We start from the raw sequence: 23,747 nt of genomic DNA on the forward strand, positions 1-23,747 counted from the left end.
CATTGCCTTCGTGAGTCCTAATTGAAATATAACAGACATTCCAAAAGTATGACCCTTATACATTTTATATAAATAGGTAAAAGCTTCAGACAAAATACTCCAATTCTTGTGATTGATTTTTTTAAAATAGCACTGAAAAACATCCAGCCCTTGAGTAGGTACACATACACACACTCACACAAGCACATATATACGAAGCGTGATGAGTGAATAAGACTTATAGATATGTATGTGTGTATATATATATATATATATATATATATACACACACACACACACACACACATATATATATATATGTTTAAAAAGCACCCTCATGTGAGCCCCAAAAAGAAAAATCCATTCCAATGGATTTGGAACACAAGGAAAGCAAATAATTAAAAACAATGCCAGGCCTGATACCTGGCTAGGTTTCCATGCTGGACGCTTCTATTTGCAGCCCATCAGAAACACAGTATTTACAACTGAAAGTGAAGCTGCAAGGCTGGCTCCAAATATTTTGACTGATAGCTGCCTCCACTTTGTGCTTTAAAGTGCCTTCGTACTGGCTGGGTGTGTTGTGTGTGAAGCTGGCTTTTGTGGGTAGCAGCTGTAGAAGTAAACCTGCAACAGGATGGCCATATCCACAAAGACCTGTAGAAGTCCACAGATAGAGAACTGGAAGGGAGCCTGGTTCACAAGGAAGTACATGGTCTTGAAGGTGTCACCACTGGTCCACATCAGCACCATCTTGACACTTAACAGAGAGAGAAAGGGAAAGCACTTTTAAGAAGAGGAAAAATGGAAAACTGAAACAAAGAATTACAACCGTAGCATAGCTACAGTAACTGTAACTGATTAAATATGAGTGAGTTAGGATAAGCAAAGCACAATCATCAGCAAACTTTATTATCTTCTCCTATAATGCATGGAAAATCTAACATGAATGTGGAGGGAGCTTTTGTCTACTCTTCTGCAGACTAGCCAGTCATAAGCCATATAGTTCATACTAAAAATCGAAAGAATGTCACAGTACATAAAATAGAGAAAGCAAGATGTCTCTTTCAAACACACACACACTTTTATTAATTTTTTTAATGCATAAACAGGTTCCTATATTAGAAGCCATGATATTTAGCTTTTGGAACCAGTTGTGACTAACCCAAGGCTATTGAGAATGAGCTGGTTTGGATCCTCATATTTTGGCTTAACTTTTTACCCACACAAGCAGCTCAAATCATAATTAAGCTAGAAAGTATCCAATTAACCACAGTTTCCTGTTTGACCCAAAGCAGATAACTATGGTTACCATTTTCAAAAAAGCCAGACTCTTAACCCAACTTCAAACCATGGTTTTAAAGATTGTGTCTGGTTCCAAAACTGGCAAACACAGTTTCCTAGCTTGGGTGGAATGGAAAACTTTGGTTAAATAGAGCCTTCCTGGTTTAAGTGAGGCTTATGTGAAGAGAGAAGTCATCTTTCTACTTTTAGCACCAAGATAGTCATAAAGGCTTGCTTTGGATGAGCATAAGATAGAATTTTAACTCGAGCTTTCCAGGTTCACTCCCCCTTCCATTTATTTATATTGGTTTATAGCTTATTCCAACTCACTAGACAATCAGATTATGCACACATACCAAGAAATAAGACAGTGTCTCCAAGAATATAAATAATTAAAAGAAGGAGTACCTTAATCATCACTCATTACTTCATATAAACTACCCTTGTGAGTCCTAAAGCACAATATTATTGAAACTTTTCTTTCTATTCAGGTATAATATTGAAGTGAAGGAAGTCGGAGATAGCTTTTATAATGTAAAAAATAAATTTTCATTAACACACTCTCAGTAATGAAAGTCAAAACCACTGCCAGTTTTTAAGTGCCTGTAACAGTCTTAATGCATTATAAATGGACATATTTTTAATGGAATTATAAGCAGCGCCCAGTAAAAGCTTTGGAGTTCATTGTTATAATAACCTAAAATATATTATGCAATGTGTATGAAATATAATTGAAAGCGATGAGCACTTCAGATCTTATTTACAAGTAATCAGACGCAACCATGTGTGTGACAAAATAGGGAAAACGTCCAGCCTTTCTCTAACCAGTGAGAAAGAAAATGGAAGCAAAGAGAAAAGTGAAATGAGACAAGTTTATACTCTAGTTGACAGCAGTCCAGAAAAAGAAGGGAAGATCCATGTTAGGGATATGGTTATTTGTTTATGGTGCAATACAAGTCATAAGTAAAATAAAATATGAGATGTGTAGCACAGTCCCCAACGTGGCAACTAAGAAATAAGCTCCACTGCATTCAATGGTATTTAAGCTGTATTAAGAGGGCTCAGGATTACAGCCTAAACACAAGTCAACTTGTGTTTTGAAGAGAGAGAAAATATCACAGCTGTGCATACACTTCATACAAACCCCCAGTTATAGAGATCACAAAATAAGCTTATGCAAGAGATAAATCAATGCTTTAAAATGATCAATCCTGAAGGAAGGGTCTTCATGCTACGAGAGTTGCAATCCTCTCACATGCTACTTAAGATGCTCTGAGATCTCAGTTTCCTGGGGATGGTGCCTGAAAACCCAGAAGCAAAACAAGAAGGACTTCATAGAAGAGGCAACTTATCATAGGATCCCGAGCTACTGTCATTGGTGGTGACTGTTGCAAATGTAACTGCAGTCCGTTCTGCTCATGCTAGGACTAGCAGAAAACAAGCTACATGCTCACAAACCACATGGGGCATACACGGGAAACGGTTGAAAGCCCTGGATGCATATACAGCTCTCTTGCATGAATCGATACCAAGGACAGCAATCAAAAGTGCAGCGGGGGGTTGCACAGCTTTCTGCCTTGAGGAAGACTGCCATTGTACTTGCACAGAGCATTTCTCAACATTTTAGTAACCCATAAGCTCCAACATTAAACCCTATGTATGCTTTGACGTTCTCATTAAAGTATTGAGACAACAGTGTTTATGGTAGCCTTTGATGCTGTACCGTGTGCAGTCTAAGAACAGCAATGATTCTACACAGTGTTTCAGTAATATTCACTACGCATCTTCAATCCCAACCCATGGGAAGCGCTGTGGAGGCAAGACAAAACTTAGAAATGGATACATGGACATCCTAAACTTCTTTTTAACCCTGAACAATAATAAACCTAGGCAATTTATAACACACACACACACACACACACACACACACACACACACACACACGTCTTATTTGACTGTGCTTTTTAAATGCTGCTTTAAAAAATATTGTGCACCCAACCCCACAGCCCTGAGTTTTTGCACATAAATACAAAAGAAAAACATTTTCTGATGTTTTAGTTAATGCCACATATTTTTTCAATATGCTGCAGTCATTCTTACTCATTTATCAATGCTTTGTATTTCAAGCCCACTTAAGAGGGAAGAAAAGATAAAGCAGCACAGTTACAACCCCCTCCAGTTTAGTAAAAGTGTGTTTGGCCAGAGGGCCAGGGAGAAAAAAAGGGAAAGTTGCCCCCACTCCATGCCCACTCAGGAACTCATCTCGTACAATTAGTGACACTGGAAATTTCTGCTTCATGTGTGCCCCCATTTATGATATTATTGTCTCTTCACTGCACAAACTCAGCTTCCCTGATGAATAGGGGAATGACTTTTTTCTTTTTGGCATATATCTAAGAAAACCAGGCTAGCTTTGCAGACACACCACTTTTTCCTATTCAGTCATTTCAGAATTTCATATGGGAGAAAGAGACTTTTGTAAGCTGAATAAAGCGTTGCCTTCTGTGAAGTCCAACAGCCGCTAAGATTTTTTTTTCTTTTTTTAGGATGGGGTGGGGGGGGGGAGAAAGAAACCCCAGATAGGCAGGAAGCTAGAAGTAGCACACAATCTGCCTGGAAGCAAGAAAGAAGCCAAGTGCATGGACAGATAAGGAGGATTTCATTTCACAAAGGTTATTTTCCCCATTTTGAGCGGCTGTTCTACGGAACAATTTTCCTCTCCATTAGTAGAAGGGGGAAGAGATATGCAACAATGCAATCATTTAATGAAAGATACAAGAAGGCATTTTAACAAGCTGGGAATAAGCTAAGGAGACTTTGAAATCCCGCCGACTTCAAAATAAAAGGTCCAGAATGTGTAGAACTCGAATTTTATTTACCAAGTGTCTAGCAACCATGTAATGTGCCGATCCATGTATATCAAACATGTAACAAGACTGTGTTAACGGTAAAATTCCAACAGGGGAGAATTTAGTCTGACCCAAATGCTGCTTTTACTAACACTAACATTTCCATATTGGACTATAAAATACAATATAGACCCAGGATTCTGAAGCTTCAAACAAACAGCAACAAACAAACAAACAAACAAACAAACAAACAAACAAGAAAACTTGTTGCAGAATTTGGCAATCTCAGAAGTGTAAGATTTAAGACAGAAAATGAATGCTTCCACTATAGTACTGCATGGTCAACTCAAGGACAATCCCCAGCTCCTGGAGTTGCCACCAAGTTCAACTGGTCAATGGCCCTACAAAACCAACATTCACACTATACAGCTCTGCAAAATGCAAGTCCTGCTGCAGCCTCCAAATTTCCCAAAAAACAGAAAACAAGCAGTATATGCCAGAACCCACAAAGCTAATACAGTGGTACCTCAGGTTAAGAACTTGATTCATTCTGGAGGTCCGTTCTTAACCTGAAACTGTTCTTAACCCGAAGCACCACTTTAGCTAATGAGGCCTCCCGCTGCCGCTGCTGTGCGATTTCTGTTCTCATCCTGAAGCAAAGCTCTTAACCCGAGGTACTATTTCTGGGTTAGCGGAGTCTGTAACCTGAAGCGTCTGTAACCTGAGGTACCACTGTACATTTACAGCTTCAACTTCGTTAGTGTGTATTGATCACAGGAGGCTCTCCTCGCAGAATTTAGTTTTTCCAACTGCAGAATTAAACCCACTTTGTTGCAGATCTCCAGTGGGCTTCTCTTCCATGTTACTGTGATTTGTCACCAAAGGACCCATCAGTTAGGTAAATGTTAACGGCTCCATGGCTGTCAGGAAAACAAAGCAGCAGGGCCAGGCGGGAATCAAGCATGTGGTGAACTGAGCCGCAACATGGCTGGTTAACTAGCAAGAGGTGCAAGAGTAACATCGGGTCTTGCAACAACACATATGCCAGAGGGAGCGAAGGAAGCAGGAGCTGCTCTGAAAGAGATGTTATTGCCAGAGGCTCAAGCAACAAAAATAGCACTTCCCAGCGATGTAATGCACTCCAATGGTATCCAGTGACAACACACCTCCCCAGTACAAGCGCCTTTCTTATAGCTGAGCTCTTCAAAATTACTACTTTAAAGAACAGTATGCAAATGCAACAATCCAGTTATGCAATGGATAAAACTGCATTTACCACACACCGGCCTTTTTCCAGCAGTACAGGCATGTAATTTAAAATATGACAGAATTGCTATTTATGCGACTGCAATTTATTCTCAGAAAAAAACACCCAGCACCCCCCTCTCACTTTCTTAGTCAAGATACTACTTTTTGTGCACTGGCAAGGAGCACCCTGCTATCCATGGGAAAGATACATTTTATTTTATATTTTGCATACCACGTGCCACATTAAAAGTAAAAACTTCAGTCAGTCAGATTTCTACTGTATGTAGCAAGTGGCCATTACAAAATTAACGTACACAAAAACAAACAAGACAGTCCAAGAGAAAGTTAAACATAGAAAATATTCAGAAATGCAAAAAGTCAAACGTTAAACATTATTATAAAGTTCTGCAAGTCATCTAATAATTTTTTTTAAAATCTCCTTTGACAGCACTGCTTTGGGTCAAACCTAGTATGATTGATATTTACACCTGCAATGTTTAAAAAAGCATGCTCAAACCTAGTCATCTCCAGCTTTTTCTAGACCTAAGCAAGACATCATGGATTCAGGGTTCATATTGAAATATTTAAGAAAAGGTTATTCTATAAGCTACCCCAGGCAATGCAGTCCATTGCCCTGCTACTCTTTCCTTGAGATTTTAATGTATATTTCCCTACATTCCACTTTGCACACTGTCAGGTTAGCACTTAACCTGAAAATTGGGAAGCACTTATGAAACAATCTCTGAATACAGAATTAACCCATTTTTGAGCTTCAAGCATTGAAGAGCCAGTTATGCAGACTGCCCAAATCGGACCACAGTGAAGGTCTTCTGTAATGTGGACTGCCAAGAAGGTGCATGTATATTCACTGCTCTGGAAAAGCATCAAGTGTCTTTCAAAAATAGATGAAGATGTGTCCTAACCCATTTCTATTTAATCCCTTGTCTGTGTCTTTCTACGAACGAGAATGGGAAACCATTGTAGCTTCTCTCCTTTGCAGTGGCCTCTAAGTGTTCGGGTTCTGATCCTGAGCCAAAGCAGAAGTAGAAGCTGGAACCCCAGAAGACAGGGCTGGCTAAACTCTGAAACATTAAGATAGCAGCTGGATTTCAGGGCAATCCAGAAACACAAATTATTAAGGAGAAACAGAGGTCAATCACAATGAAGCAGTTCCAAAGTGGGTGCCATCAGATAGCATGGTTTAGAGGTAAAGCAGAAATCAAACACAAAAGTGGGCACGTTTCCAAAAGCAAAGTACAGTGGTACCTCGGGTTACAGACGCTTCAGGTTGCAGACTCTGCTAACCCAGACATAGTACCTTGGGTTAAGAACTTTGCTTCAGGTTGAGAACAGAAATCATGCAGCGGCAGTGGGAGGCCCCATTAGCTAAAGTGGTACCTCAGGTTAAGAACAGTTTCAGGTTAAGGGACTTCCGGAGGCGGCGCGAAACAGCAATGGCGGTCCTCTTCAGTTGTTGAAGAGGGGCTCCGCGGAAAAGGGTCGTGCGCTGCGGCACAGCGACGACCCGTTTAGGAAAACCACGGGTAGAGTGAGCCCGTGGCCGTGGGATTCGGCGGGCACCAGGAGCGACCTCGGATACGCAGAAGGGACCCCGTAAGGGGCTCCGGAACGTGGAGGGGGTAGCGGTGCTGTGAATCCATCGCTCTTTCCGCGGAAGCGAAGCCGCGCGGCTGCTGCTGATGAGCGCTGACCTTTCTTCTTTGAACATTTGATTGGAAACAACAAACTCGTGAGTAAGAAATTTGAGGCTTTATTTGGACATCAAATTGGTGAATTTCGGCTGAAAGCGGGAGACGCTAAAAAGGAAGTCAGTCTTCCGTCCCTGTTTAAAGTACTGAGCAAAGTTTTTTTAAAGCGGAAGCGTTGAAAGGAGTTTAAAAGAAGTTGGAACTTACCCTGCAAGTTTGGATTTGATTGTGAGACTGTGCTATACCTCTCTATATTTTGTGGATTATAAAGTTATAAGCCCCAGCTCACGGGCTGCCTGGATACAAAGTAACATCAGACTGTGGCAACTGTGTATAGAGACATAAAGTTACATTGGGCTACTTTGCAGTTACAAAAAAGGAACTGTTGTTCACACCTTCGCAAAGAACCTCTATCATCTGCAGTTTAAAGTGAATTTAGAGGGTTTCCCCCCCTTATTTTGGATTTTACCATATTTGGGAATTAAATGGTGGAAACTTTTGGGGAGCTCCCCCTGCTGGATTGTGGAAATATAAACCTCTGAGAACTGCTGGTTGTTTTGGAAATCTTTTTGCCTGGATGATTGCTTTTCCCATGGGATTTACAATTTGACCTTGAAACCTAGACAGTTGTGGAATGAGTGTGGCAGGAAAAACAAGGGCTGCCAAGAAAGCAAAACAAACTGAACTATTGCAATCAACTTTGCCTGTGCAGCCACGTAGATCATCTGTTCCAATTGTGACAGGTCTGCAAGAAGGACAATTTAAACAGCCAGTTTTGGAGGATATGGCTGCAGGAGGATTAGACCCTATTTCTAAAGAAATATTGGATCAACTGGCAGCATTAAATAAGAAAGCTGATGAACAAGCGGCTAAATTTGACCAGGTTACAGCAACGATTAATAAGTTGACAGACCAAGTTGCTCAAAACACACAGGCGATAGGAAATTTTGAAAAGACTATATCAGAGAACCGAAAATTAGCTGAGGACGCAAACACGAAAGCAGACCAAAACAAAAAAAGGATTGAGGAATTAAGAGGGGAAGTAAGACCACTGAGTAGACAGGTCACTGAACAACAGGCCTATCTGTCTATGGCGGAGCTGAAAAACCGGGAAAGTAATCTTAGGATTAGAAATATTCCAGAACTAGAAAAGGAAGATTTGGCTGGCTTTTTGACTGCAGAAATATCCAAGTTCTGGGGTTTGGCAGAAGAGAAAGACTTCAAAATCGTCACCGCTTTTAGATTGGGAAGAGTGGCCAAGAAAGATAAACCAAGGGATTGCTTGATCATATTGAGATACAAGCAAGAAAAAGACAACATACTTGGCCTACATTTTAAAAACCCATTGGTGATACAGGGAAAGACAGCAGAAATCTTCAGAGACATACCAAAACAATTGTTGGACTTAAGAACTACATACAAGGATCTGGCAAGATTATTAAGAAACAACACAATCCCTTACAGGTGGGAATTCCCCCAAGGATTATCTTTTAATTTGAAAGGGAAGAAGGTGAGAATCAGAACAGCAGAAGAGCAAGAAAAATTCCTAAACGATCACGGGGAGGACCTTCGAAAAGGGACAGCAGGTACCTGGCCACCCCCCACGCCTGGTACAAAAGATCCACCTCCAGACATAGACGAGAAGGGAGACAACCCCATCGGCTAACAAGCTGATCCAGGATGTCTCTGCAGCTTTTTAGTTGGAATATCCATGGGGCAAATTCCCCTGAAAAAAGGAAAAGGATTTTTCACATTTTGAGGAAAGAACAACTAGACGTCATTTGTCTCCAGGAAACCCATGTGACTAGGCTCCACAGAAGAGTGCTAATAAACAAGCGACTAGGCCAAGAATTTATTTCATCAGCTAAAGAAAAGAAAAGGGGAGTCGTGATATATGCAAAGGAGAGCCTAGCACCAAAATTTGTGTTCAAAGATGAACAAGGAAGAATTTTGGCGATCGAAATACAATCACAAGGAGAAAAATTTTTGATAATTGGAATTTATGCACCAAATGAGGGGAAATCTGAATTTTATGGGAAGCTGCATGAGACAATGCTGGACCATATGGACTATAATAACATCATTCTGATGGGAGATATGAATGGGGTTGTCTCCACACACATGGATAAGTCACAAAATCAAAATGTGACTAAAGATGGCAGACTACCAAAGACTTTTTTTGAACTCACAGACAATATGGACTTGATTGATATCTGGAGGACAAAGAACCCCCTAGGTAGAGAGGGAACATTCTTTTCTGAGGCCCACCTATCCTGGACAAGAATCGACCAAATCTGGATATCTAGAGGACTGGCACCCAAGACCAAAAAAGTAGAGATCTGCCCTAAAACTTGCTCCGACCATAACCCCTTGAAAATGGACTTGAGACTTACACCAGCTGGATCCTTCAGATGGAGAATGAATGATGCATTGTTTAGAGACCAGGAGATAGTGAAGAAGGCCCAAAAGACGATGAAAGACTACTTTGAACTAAATTTGAACACTTCGGTGGAAAAAAAAAACAATCTGGGACGCAAGCAAAGCTGTTATGAGAGGGTTTCTGATACAGCAGAATTCTATTAAGAAAAAACTCTGGAACGGTAAAAAGGACAAGATCTTGGAAAGGATAAAAGACGGAGAGAAAAAGTTGAGACTAAATCCAAAATCAAAAGAAGTTTTGAGAGAAATAAAATTCCATCAAGCACAATATGCAAAACTGATAAATCAAGAAGTTGAATGGAAAATCAAACAGATGAAACAAAGATCATTTGAATCGGCAAATAAATGTGGGAAGCTGCTATCATGGCAGCTGAAAAAGAGACAAAAACTGAACTTTGTTACCAATCTAGAGGTTGAAGGAGAATGTATTCAGAAACCAGAGGAAATTAGAAAGTGTTTCCAGAGATATTTTAAAAAATTGTTTTCCCAAGGACCCCAAGTGGAGACTGAAATAAATAAATTTTTAAAAAGCTATGGCCTACAAAAACTAACACAAGACAAACAAACTGACCTGAATTATAAAATAACCCAACAGGAAATCGAAAATGCCATTCAGAACATGCAACTAGGCAAATCCCCGGGCCCAGATGGACTTACCTCCAAATACTATAAGATATTGAAGGAATACCTGACTCAGCCATTGATGGAGGTATGTAATCAAATTATGGAAGGGAAGGGGGCACCAGAATCGTGGAAAGAGGCATTCATCACTTTGATACCAAAATTGGAATCTGAAAAGACTCAACTTAAGAACTACCGTCCCATCTCACTCCTAAACGTGGATTACAAGATTTTTGCTGACATTTTGGCAAATAGATTGAAAAAAGTCTTAAATGGAGTTATTCATAAAGACCAAGCAGGCTTTCTCCCTGGCAGGCATTTGTCAGATAATACTAGGAACATTGTTGACGTTCTGGAACTTCTACAGACAAATTTGAATACAAAAGCAGTTTTGATATTTATAGACGCGGAGAAGGCCTTTGACAATATATCTTGGAAATTTATGAAGAAGAATTTGGAAGGGATGGGAGTGGGAAGGGCGTTCCAAAATGGCATAGATGCAATATATTCAGAACAAAAGGCTAAATTGATAGTAAACAATGTGGTGACAGAAGAGTTTAAAATTGAAAAAGGAACACGACAGGGGTGCCCCCTATCACCCTTGCTATTTATTTCTGTCCTTGAGGTTTTGCTAAATTTGATCAGGAAGGATCAGCAGGTGGAAGGAATACAGGTCGGAGGAAAACAATATAAACTGAAGGCCTTTGCAGATGACTTGGTTTTGACATTACAGGAGCCGGTGTCCAGCACAAAAAGAGTATTGGAATTAATTTCTGAGTTTGGTCGGGTGGCGGGATTCAAGTTAAACAAACAAAAAACTAAGGTTTTGGCAAAAAACTTGACACCTTTAGAAATAGATGGGTTTCAGAAGGAAACAGAACTAAACGTTGTTAATAAAGTGAAATACCTGGGGGTCAACTTGACTGGGAAAAATTTGAATCTGTTTAAAGATAATTATGAAAAATGTTGGTCTGAAATTAAAAAGGATCTAGAAATCTGGTCAAGATTGAAACTTTCCTTGTTGGGAAGAATTGTAGCAGTAAAGATGAATGTATTGCCAAAAATGCTGTTTCTGTTCCAGACCCTACAGATCGTGGACAGAGTGGAATGTTTTGGAAAGTGGCAGAGGGACATTATGAAGTTTGTCTGGCAGGGCAAAAAGCCCCGAATAAAATTTAAAATATTAACAGATGCAAAGGAAAGAGGGGGTTTTGCCCTGCCGGACTTAAGGTTGTATTATGAAGCTGCATCCCTCTGCTGGCTGAAAGATTGGTTTTTGCTAGAAAACACTGATGTCCTAGATCTGGAAGGGTTCAACAATGCTTTTGGGTGGCATGCATATTTGTGGTACGACAAGGTAAAGTCTCATAAGTTGTTTAAAAACCATATTGTAAGGAAATCTCTGTTTTCTGTCTGGACTAAATACAAGGACTTATTTGAAAACAAGACTCCGAGGTGGTTATCACCGATGGAGGCTAAAGCCACAAAAATACTTAATATGGGGGGTGGCTGGGCAAAATACTGTGAAATAATAGAAAGAGTGGGTGACACTTGGAGGTTGCAGAGCTTTGAAAAATTGAAAGGGAAGGTGCGAGACTGGTTTCACTATGCCCAAATTTTAGAGATCTTTAAAAAAGATAAAAAAATTGGTTTCCAGGTGGAAAAATCAAAATTAGAACTAGAATTACTTGAACCTAAGACGAAAGTGCTTTCAAGAATGTACAACTTGCTGCTTAAATGGAATACTCAAGATGAGACAGTCAAATCAGCCATGATAAAATGGGCACAAGATATTGGATACAACATTATGTTTGAGGACTGGGAAAGGTTATGGACCACCGGTATGAAATTTACGGCATGTAGTGCCTTAAAGGAAAATATTATGAAAATGATGTACAGGTGGTACATGACCCCAGTCAAACTTGCAAAGATATACCATTTGTCTGATAATAAATGTTGGAAATGTAAGGAGGCTGAAGGAACTTTTTACCACCTCTGGTGGACATGCCCGAGGGTGAAGGCCTTCTGGGAAATGATTTATAACGAGTTGAAAAAGGTATTTAAGTATACCTTTCAGAAGAAACCAGAGGCCTTCCTCTTGGGCATTGTGGGCCAGAGGATACCTAAGAAAGACAGAACCTTCTTTCTATATGCAACGACTGCAGCAAGAATTCTCATAGCTAAATACTGGAAGGCACAGGAGCTACCCACACTGGAAGAATGGCACACACAACTGATGGACTATATGCAACTAGCCGAAATGACTGGCAGAATCCGAGACCTGGGAGAAGAGGCTGCGGAAGAGGATTGGAAAAAATTTAAGGACTATTTACAAAAACATTATAAGATATATGAATGTTAAAAATTTGCTAAGGTTTGAGGTAAATATGCTTCAGTATTGAAATTCGGAGTTGATAGAAACAAAGTTAATGATTGAGAAAAGTTTTAATTTCAGAGTGAATAATTAGATGAAAATACAAAAACACAGGAAACAAGGTATTAATTTGCTGTTTATATTTATTATAAAGAATGCAGGGATGGAGGAGATGGGGAAGTCCAGTGGATGATGAAAAAAAAAAAAAAAGACTTCGAAAAATGAATTTTTTCTTGTTTAATTTCTTTTTCTTTCTGTAAAACCGCTTTTGTTGTGTTATTGATGATGGATTTAGATTCTGGAAAAAAGCAATAAAAAAATTTATAAAAAAAAAAAAAAAAAGAACAGTTTCAGGTTAAGAACGGACCTCCAGAACAAATTAAGTTCTTAACCCGAGGTACCACTGTATTAGCAAAGGTCCAAGGCCCAGGGTCAATGAGGGTAGCAGGAAGTAGGAACAGGAAGTTGGGTGCACAGAGCCAACAACCAGCAACCGACAGTCTTCATTGGGGAGTTATGTAGACTGGTCACCCAGTCTCCACCGACATCTGTTAGCCCAGCCTTCAAGGTTGTCTGCTTCTAAGTAGGTCCTTTTCTCTTGAGAAGTCTAGTTCTTTTGGACTTGAGCTGTACACTCAGTTGAACAGTGGATGTCAGTGCCTGCATCTTCTGATGCCAGTATTCAACAGCAGCAGCAGGTCAATTGGGAACGTCTTTCATGGGTCTTTCTGGGTCCTCTACTGCTGATGGGCCTGGCGACCCTTCTCCAGAGATGTTGGGGGTGTCTGGGGTAGCACTGGAGTCAGGAGATACCATAAGGTCTTCAGTCTTCATGTCACTGGGGTTTTCATCTGAGGGGTCATCCTGGCTTAGGCCTGGATGACACTTAGCCAAATGAAAACTAGCACAGGGCATGGTTTATTGTTGAGGACACATTCTATGTTAGATGGAAGAAAACCTCTTTTACTGGAGACCATGTGAAACTCCTTAAGGATTACCAATTCAGACATTTCCACAGATGGTCAATTCTGATTTCTTTTCGCCCCCAAGGCATAGAGGCCATCTTGTAACGTATGATGACTATATTCAGGAAAGCTAGACTTACACTCAACCAATTTGCCAAAGACAATTTTCATTTAAGCAACTTGGTAGCTCTTAAGTACATGTACCTTGGGTAGCTCAATAACAAAGAGAAATCTTGCAAGTGGGGATTTTTGTGACTCTGTGCTGCGAGAGAAACTGAATCTGCATACAGCTACTAAAATGGCAAAGGAGTTATTCTGGATCAAGTTTGTGAACACAGACAAATGGTCTTGCTTCAGTTACATGCTTGCTGCCAGGATAATGGCAAATTGTTTCTTAAATCCAAGCCACAGAATTAGATTTCTAAAATATACATGACTTTCCACCACTTCTCTCTCTCTCTCTCTTAGTGGGTAAAGACCTCAGGTGGGTCATTACTACACTGTGGTACATCTCACTGTGCAAAATGTTTGTTTTACTAGTCTCAGTTATAAGACTCCCAGTAGAAATCTCACCATTATTAGTGTCATCTATCTGGTCTGACTGCTTATGCTAGCTTGCATCTGCCCTGAGCAAGTATTTTTACTGTCATTTCTTTGAACTTTCACTTAACCATTACTTACACTTTTCTGCTTGCTACTTGAAATGCATTATGAAAGATTGGGTCTAGAGGGTTTTGTCTTCCCAACAGCTGCCACCACTTTGTGGAGAACCACCACCTCTAGCCCCTATTAAGTAGAGGAATCCTACGGTTAACTAGGGATAGGGAGGAATTTGGTTTGCATATCTCTGGGTGCTTAGCAATTTCTAGTTGCTAGGTGTTTAATATCTGTAGGTACAATATCCCATTTTCTATTTATACACTCTTTTAAGATCCCTGCCTCATACAATTTAAATAAAACCTCTTAAATTATCAATGCAGCATTTTAACTCAAACTTGTTTCTTCAACCGCCTTTTACTACACATAGTAGCAGAGTACAGATATGAGACAAACAGAACTGGAAAATATGCCAAGTTTATTAAAGATAATATAAAATAATAATAAATGGTTTGCTTGCAGATTGGTTATTTAATAGTATGTGGTATAATAACAGTTAAAAATAAGTTGCTGTTGTTTTAAATCTGCTACTGTCACTTGGGCTTCGACTAGATGAGCCTTGTGGTTCCTTCCAACTCTAAACTTCTATGATTCTATGACTCTTGAGACTGCTGCTGTCCACCTGACATACATCAGTTTTCCTCTGAAGTCTTCTTTCTCCTGAAGGAATTAGCCACAAAGGTCTTAGCAGTTGTCTTCCTGCGGCCAGCTACTGACTAGTCAGAAGTTAAACTGGAGAACTGACTCTGGGGTTTTGCTTTTTTGGGTGGCTTCCCTAAGCTTCTGCCATCAGGGATTCTGAGCTCACTTTCTGCATCTTTAGTCTTTTCAGTATCTTCACCCTCTGACCAACCAACTGCTGCTTTAATGACTGACAGACTTCAAACAGTATTTTGCCCACCCTTATACTGCCTCCAGCCAGAACCAATTTTACCAATCAACAGGTCCTTCCTGGAATTCTGACTCCTCACTGGTATACACCCAAGGACAAATTCTGAACAGAATAGCCACTAAAGGGCCAATCACAATTTAACCCTTGTCAATTCTCTTGACCCACAGAAAAGCTAGATTCTGCTATTAACCGCCATAACAGAAAACCTTGCATGTTGACAAAACTCCTAGTTGTTTCTCGGCAGACTGCCACATATACATTGGCCTGGTTTGCATGTTAAAACTAAGCTGAATTATGGCTAAGCATGAACAAGTGTGTAGAAAAAACCATGTCTAGCCTGCTTCTGCTACCATCATGCCGCTATCATGCTACCCACAGCCCTGCTGTGGTTTGCTTTAGTGTTACACAAGAACCCACGTTCAAGGTTTGTCTCACTACAGACAAAACTTAAGCTGTAGCCAAAGCTTGCTCTTTGCTTACTGCGCATGGTCTGTCTGGGAGACAAAAACCATGAGCTTGGGTGTGGATATAAGAAGACAAATCATGGCTTAGTTCTGGTTAGTGCTTCGTCAGGAAGGAGCAAAACAGCTGCAATTTTTGCAGTAAGTACTCACAAGCTCAATTCGTTCATGCTTAACCAAGGATTATCACTTAGTGTGAACTAGGCCTTAGTATCTTTTCTGGCTTCAGTCAGAAGTGAACTGTCAGTTTTTCCCTACACAGTTGACCCTTTACACAACAAGGTACATTGACATTTTTGCTCACGATTCAACCGTTTCTTCACATATGCAAATACTGCCAAGAAAATAGAAGCAAAGAGGGTCAAGAATGATAGTTTCCTCTCTAAAATTCTAGAGTGCTTTCACCGAACAAGTCAGTACAGAAATTTTAAAACGCTACATGTCTCTTCCTCGATGTAATGAAACCCTAACTATATATATGCCACGAACATCAGTGCAAGTCTTATTCATTGGACAATTAAGATGCCCAGAATCTTAAAAGGCTCTTGCAGCAACACCCACCCCCCAAATATGCTATAATAAATGTGTTAGTTTTCAAAGTGCTGAAAGAAACTTTGCTGTTTTTGTAAGTAAACTATGCACATGATTGCATTCTTAGTATGGCTTTATTGCAGAAAGTCTATGACATGTGCCATCATAAATTTATTTATTTTATTTACTTGCTTGATTTATCTCCCAGCTTTCTCCCAATGCAGGGCCCCAAGGTGGCTCACAACATGAATTAAAAACAGGCAGCAAGGAAGCTAGTTAAAGGAAAATGCAAGCCATGAAATCAAAGAAGCTGTTGGGAATTTAATGGCAATCAAAATTCCAGATTGGTAATAATGCTGCAATCCATGTCCCAAGCTTCCAAACAGTGTGCTTTTATTAATGGGGACGTTTTTAAAAGAACTGGCAGCTTATGACAATTTCACATCAGATTGCCCCCTAAAAATATGGAATTCCTGAATGAGCAGGTAATCGTCCCTCTTTAAAGGCTGACGGGATGCAAAAGTTGGTCAACCACTAGGAGTTCTAAATTTGAAACTCATTCCGGCATGCCAATGTGCACAACCTCAGGAAGGAATTTCTTATGTCACTTTGCAGCAATCTCTCTGGCATTACAGCAACACTGACAATCTCAAGAGGAAGCAGTATGTCCAGCCCTCGTCTATCACAAAAACCAGTTGACCGGAATTGGGAAGGAAGAGCTCTGGCGGTTATTTTTAGAACATTGGCATGAAGCAGAAACCATATCCCTGAGTGAGTGCATAACATAATATCAGTGGTTTGTTACAGCATACTTTTTGGGGGGGGTATACACAGCCCTTCAGTAATAACATATGATAGAAGCTTCACAGCAGAGAAAGATGATCCAGAGTGAAATCTGTGTCACGCTCATGAAAGAACTACATCAACTTGGAATGTGTTTACCATTGATGGACTTGCCTCAGAGTGGGTGGGAATTAAGGTCAAATTCATCTACCAATCACAGAGAAGCAGAAGTCAGCAAGAACCTACCCACGTCAACATCTCTCTGGGTGGTTAAACACTGGCATGAAGTAGCACATGTGTGGCACGCAGATTCTAAGGATTCCAGGGTATTTTCTCATTTGCAGTGGGTTTCCTTGATGTTGCTAGATTCACATTAGATTTCCTTGGTGTTGCTAAATTCACATTAGCAGCTCACCCCACAGGGTTATATTCCAGAATCAGCCTTATTCCAAGGATAGTGCATAAAGCAGACCTACAGGCAACAGCTGCTTCATGAACACAGATGGCTTCTAGATCTTCTCTCTGGGTGTGCACATACACACATATATATTACCCTGTTGTTGTGATCAGAACAATATATTGTGAATTTTGATCTCATGCAACCAGTTCTCCCAAGCAGATACATGCTGAATCTAATGGATACCCCAATGCTCTTTTTTTTTGGAGGGGGGGTATCTGGTAGCAGAGTCAGCAATCTTGCCCATGGAATAGCACAAGACATGAAGCCATCAACACAATTGCACCCAAGTTCCCATTTCCAATGCTGTGAAGCTTCCTGGTACGTCAGAGAGCTCCAAACAATAACACAGGCACAAGACCTGTCAAGAAGACAGCACTGTGTGACTGTGCCACAGCCCCCTGGCAAACCGTGGGGTGCTGCAAGGCGCTACACTGCATCCAATGCTATTTAACATCTATATGCAGTCACTTAAGTTATATCTCCCTATGACTGCAGGAGAGCAACGTCATTTGGAAACAGGGGTCATGAAAATGGATGAGTTGTGCACCCTAAACTCCAGGCCACGGTGCACATAAACAAGCGCGGGTTATTTACCTTTTTATTCATAGAGACAATTGAGAACACCAAGTGCAATAGTTATTTCTAATATGAATTCTACAAACAATTTAATGAGAGATTATTATTGCTTTGGGGAACAATTCTTGCAGGCTGAGGGTCACAGCAGAACCCACTATTATTAAATATAAATTTATTTAATCCTTCTTCTTGCAATCCCCTCAAGAAGATATGAATTTATAGTGGTAATAAAATATTTAAACCCCAAGTTCAATTTAGCTGGTACCATGCCAATGATTCATATCTTTGTCTTATTATATTCTCTCCACGGTCTGTCCATGCTATTTAAATATGAGGAGGTTTTCAATTACAGTAGAATATGAAGTCTCTCTCTCTCTCTCTCTTGTAAATATAAATATATATTAAAGTTTTCCTATTATAACTTTAATACTCCCCATAGCCTGAATCAATGGTCTTAAAATACAAGTGTTCCACACGAGAGCTAGTGAAAATATCCTTAGTTAATTTTTGTGTCTTAATCACACCCTTCAGCAAGAGAAAGCTTTGGTACATTTAACGCCAGGGACATATAAAATTCCATAAATGGTGTTCTCCTCTACTGTTTATCTCTTCTCCCATGGCCATCATCAGACATAAGGAGCTTCCCACAATGCACTCGAATTCATCAATCTCCTTGTAGTGCCAAATCCCGCTTAATGTTACCAACAAGGTAATAAGCGGCAAGCAGTAATTTGTTTAGAGATTGTAATGCGTGCTGACCGACACCAAAATTGTTCAACATGACTGAAGGGTAGAGGAACAACAGGGCCAATTTTAAGAGTTTCTTTGAGTTGCCATGGGGTGGTGAAACTCCAAAGGACCAGTCCCTGAAGCTGCTGCTGCTGCTGCTGCCGCCTGGCTGAAGAGCTAGAGAACCAGCAAGTGAAAGCACAGCCTGGATCGTTTACCCAAGCAGCACCAGCTCCAGCTTCTTGGTTCTGGTCTGGCCTTCCCACACACAGAGGAACAATCACAGGGAGATGTCCCCTGGAGCCACAATTGCTCCTGGATGGAGCATGCAGGAACATATATATACAAGCTCTCTTACAAGTGCACTGTTCCAAAGCATCACATGAAACTGTGGGGAAAGGGAAGCTCAAACTCTGTGAAGTTGCACAGCAACCTCTCCTTCCTCCCTTCTCCCACACTGCCCAGTCTTTCATCTGGTGAGACCATCTAACAACTAGTGAAATTGCAGCTACTGAGAAAATGCAAGAGCAGGGCCAGGCCTGGCCTCTGAGGAGAGCTGGAGAGGGGTGGTGAAGATGTTGCGGGGGGGGAGGGGTTGGCACGCCCTGCCTCATCACACATACCACCCCCTCAAATTGGTGGCATTCTGCAAGTGTATGTGGTCAAACAAATAAATATAAGCAATAATATTTATTTTCTTATGTTTATATCTCACCTTTCTCCCAATCACGGAACCCTAATGGGGAGGTGGTATCAAAAAAACAAAGATATTCTAATGAAAAAAACTGGGAAATGAGTCACTGTCTAGAGCAGGAATGACCAACATGCTATCGTACAAATGTTACAGGAGTACAATTCCCATCATCCTTGAGCACTGGCCATGCTGGCTGGTGCTGATGGAAGTTGTAGAGTCCAACATCTGGAGGACAGCACATTAGCTACCATGCTCTTCAAATTTCACACAGCAAGCACCATTTCCTGCTAACATTGAATAAAGTCAAACCATTGACCTCTCTAGTCAAATATTATCTGTTCTGGCTGACAGTGGCTCTCCAATTCTCAGGCAGAGGGCTTTACCATCACCCGCTACCCTTTTGTAACTGAAAATGTTGAGGATTGAACATGGGACCTTCTGCAGGCAAAGCCATTGCTCTTCCACTGAACTACAAAGTAACACCATCTCCTTCCAAAAAATAGAAAACAAAAAGGGGTTCCTGCTTACTGCATTCACCACTCCTTTGAACATAAACAGCTACTTGAAAGAAACCATCCTAACTCTGAAAACTGTTCATATTTCAAAATTGTTCTCCTGTTTCATGCTGATGTAACAAAACAAAATAAAAAAGCAACAAAAGACAAAAGCAGACATTTTCAGCCACCAGATTTCCCTGCATGTGCTGCCAACAACCATTAAAAAACCTCTCAGACCCATGACTCATCGGCTTCTGCTGGTGCACCTCATTCATAACTGCAATCCATTCATCAACACCAATGTGGCATTTAGTGATTAAATGAGGCTGGTTCTTTGCAATTCTTCTTTGAAAGAACATTCCTGAAGTGATTAAAAAAGAAAGAAAAGGCCCTCGCCTTGCATTAACCTTTGTAGAGCTCAAATCTTAATCAGCTTTTTTAAAAGACAAAGCAAAGCAAAACAAAAACCACCGGACAAATGGCCATAAGAGAGTTGCCCAAAGTGTAAATAAGAAGTGGATCTCCAGAGTTTCGGAAAATAGTCTACATGGCCACGAGTGAGCTGATTAGCACACGCACAAAACAAAGCAACTTTGGAAGATAGAGTAAAATGGTTAGGCAAGGATGGGGAACCTATTGCAGTCCATATGCTGTTGAACTCCAGCTCCCAGCATCTCTGACCACTGGCCATGCTGGCTGGGGCTGATGGGAAGCCCAACAACATCTTGGAGGGCCACAGATTTCCCATCTCTGCAGCAGAGGAAAAACTGAAGAGCTGGCAAAGAGTATGGTAAAGAGTAATGGCTAAGGCAGCAGGTGAGGATATGATGGTTATGAAGGAAGAGTGAGGAACGATTAAAGGGGGTGTGGTAGAAGTTAAAGATGAAGAAGACTTGGTAAGAAAAGGAAGTTTTAGAGGTAGATACCCAATTTCGGACACCAATACCATTTTATGAACTATCATCTTTCGTTTTCTCAGACATCACATTCTTGCAATATGTTAACATCCGGGAACTCTGAAATGCTGCATTTATTTCCTAGTTCTTTTAATCAGATGATGTCAAAGAAATTAAACATAATCTAACCACCAGTGATAAATTGAATCCTCTCTTAGAAAACAATTAACTTCCATTAAAATACTCATTTATAACAAGAAATGACTGGAGACTTACTGAAGTCCTGAGATGAATAGAAATTAAGCAATTCTTTACTTGATAGATGTTACTAATGTGCTATTCTGGGAGCTCTAGTACTTGGACGTCAAGATTAGAATGGTCATTAATAGAATTATAACTTCTCTGCCTAAATTCTCTGCTCTGCAACACATTCTACACCCAAAATGAGCTTCAGAGTCTTATTAAATAGCAACTGCAATGCAGATCTAAGTGGGGGCGGGGGAATTGGTTTATAAGTGATGCAGGCTTTCCTTAGCATATATTCCAAAAGTATATTAAATTACTGGAAGATACTCCATCTGAGCTTACTTGGCAAGCTTCTCAGGCCTACAGTACAAGTATCAGTGGGCAGGACAATTACTATTCCTCATACACTTCACACATTTTTAACTTTTGGCTTATTTCCCTTCCTGTCCTTCTCATGAATTTCAGAGAAACTCCAGAAGCTGTAGAGAAGAAAACAGCTAGGTGGACTGGACTCTGGTGCACTCAGATTTTCAAATGTGTGTATTTGCATGGGTACATAGACACACTTGAAACCCCAGGGTGGTGGTGGGGTTAAAACTGCTTGGGAAAACAAGCTGGAAATGGCTAACAAGAGAAAAGCTACACATATCCTGTGCCTCCACTTTGCTTCTCCTTATCAACCCTCCCTTCCTGGAAGCAGCTTTTTTCCTTTTCTGAAGGGGCCATCAAATGCAAGTTTGATTGCAATGTTGAATCTGGACACTGATGGACTCGCAGATTTTCAAATGGATGTCCTGCATGTGAAACCCCAGGGTGGAGAGAAGGGTGAAGGTATAGGTAAATTACCATAACCCAATGGCCCTTTTAAAAAAGGAAAAGGCTGCTTCAGAGAAAGGGGGCAATAAGAGAAAGAAAAGTGGAGGCAGAAAAGTTCTGCAGCCCTTTTCCCTGTTTGCCATTTCCAGCTTGAAATTACCTTTCCAAGCAGCTTTCCCCCCTCGCCTCCCCAGAGAGTTGTTGTGTTATTTTCCTATTTTAATCAAAGTAGTTCTGGGAAGGCTGCCGAAGCAATGAGAAATAATTACGTGTGTGAACAGAGCCAGAAACGTGACTGAAGTATTTTAAGAGACATGCATACCATCTTACCTCATTCCTTCCGTTGACCTATTCTGGTAGTTACGATAGAGCTGAGGGATGCCCAGCATGGCTTCAGTGAACACGGCAAGGAAGCCCAGAGTTTCAACAAAGATAGTTGAGTCAAGAGAAAGGTAAGTGATGTATCCTGTGACTCCAGTGAAAGCCAGAACACATTGCACATAATCTGTAAACTTGTTCCAGTGCCAGAAATAGTTCAAGTCAAAATCTGAAAGACAATGTTCATATTTATAAATAATAAACAAAAGCTAAAAAATAACCAATTCAATCAATAGTCTTTGGACATAAGGGGGTGGGGAAGTAATATTAGAATACTCAAGCAATGTAAAGAAACCAGCACAAACACTAAACTGGGAGATAAACTTGAGAATTTGACACACACACTAACAAAAAATCATTAGTAACGAGCAGTGATAAGAAGGGTGAAGGCGGTAAAAACCAAGCATGTGGTGATGGATAAAACTTAGAATATGTTCATGGTACACTGCAGGGCAGCAGAATGAGGGATATTTAGATGACACAGGGTTCAGACACATGCTGCTATGATTTGCCACTAACCATGAGAAGGTTGCATCTGTATACATGAGAGAACAGAAAAGGGTGATCATAGTGCCAAAACACACTTTGCGTTATTTGTGAAAAGTCTTTCAGCCCAATTCCAGAATCTACCTAGAATGCAGCCCTCCAGGCCTCTCTACCTTGTCCTTGGGACCCCTCCCTTCTATTTCCAGGCCACATCCATGAATGGCCCTGCTCCAGGCCCTCTTCAAGTGCTTTTGTCTGTTTTTGTATGGCGATAATAATGCTTGCTTGCTTGCTTATTTACTGACTTGCTCACTTGTATGGATGGGTGGGTGGAGAGGTGTAAGTATAGAAAACTCTGATTTTTGCATACCTGGAATGTAACCTACTACATCCCTTGCTACAGCCAGTCCCCCCCCCCCCCAGCTCCATCTACCACTGGTATACAGACCTGGAAGGAAAAGTTCTGGAGGAAAAGTTACCCATCCCTGATTTAAGAAAAACAACAAGAGACTGAAACAAAAGCCATGCTGATAAAGCACTGAGATATTACCACAGAGTACCACGATCATGCCACAGAACGAATGGCCACCAACAGAGAAGTCTGAGAATCTCACACATACATTGTCTCACTTACAAATTCCCTTTTCGGTCAGTGTGGTTTATCTGGTCTTAGAGCTTGTTTAGAATATCTCCAGAGCCACGGTTTGGGGCATTGTACAAACGACCTTTGCAAAGAGATGCATGCACTCCCAATGATGGTACAGCTCACAAGCATATGTCCCCTTTCAAGGTACAGCTCATACAACTCTCTTTATCAGGAATGGGGAACCTGTGGCCTCCAGGTGTTTTGGGACTCCAGCTCTCATCACTCCCACCCCAAATACCCAACGGTCAGAAATGATTCTCCTATCCCTGCTGTATGGGGGAATATGAGCAAGTTTTACATTTGCATGCTACTAAGACATGGAAAGCGGATGCTAATCATCCCCTCATTTTCTTTGGTCCAGAATTGTATCTAAAGTTAGTGCACACTGATGGGCTTGTGCACATGTTACACTGGAATGAGAGGGAGATATTACTAGATGCTTTACTGGAGAGAAATCAGTTATCAAAGTTATGCTAAAAGCAGTCAAATGCATTCTTAAGGGTGCAATTAAACAGATGTATTTTTTTAAAAATG

At 40.7% G+C, this 23,747-nt stretch overlaps 1 protein-coding gene across 6 annotated transcripts in view; it reads right to left on the minus strand.

Annotated features, from left to right (window-relative positions):
* Window positions 1-287: 287 nt before the first annotated feature.
* The window catches only part of SLC66A2 (solute carrier family 66 member 2), a 68,272-nt gene continuing 44,812 nt past the window's right edge, over window positions 288-23,747 (minus strand). For 4 of the 6 annotated variants that reach the window (XM_053396717.1, XM_053396719.1, XM_053396715.1 and 1 more), the window contains 2 exons: window positions 22,034-22,250; window positions 288-736 (listed from right to left, as the gene is read on the minus strand). In XM_053396717.1, coding sequence (XP_053252692.1) covers window positions 529-736; window positions 22,034-22,250 — 425 coding nt within the window. In that variant the 3' untranslated portion in view covers window positions 288-528. The remainder of the gene's footprint in view (window positions 737-22,033; window positions 22,251-23,747) is intronic. The other 2 variants (XM_053396720.1, XM_053396721.1) reach the window with 1 other exon arrangement.

The sequence above is a fragment of the Podarcis raffonei genome, chromosome 7 (assembly GCF_027172205.1).
Source record: "Podarcis raffonei isolate rPodRaf1 chromosome 7, rPodRaf1.pri, whole genome shotgun sequence".
In the NCBI taxonomy this organism is placed as follows: domain Eukaryota; kingdom Metazoa; phylum Chordata; class Lepidosauria; order Squamata; family Lacertidae; genus Podarcis; species Podarcis raffonei.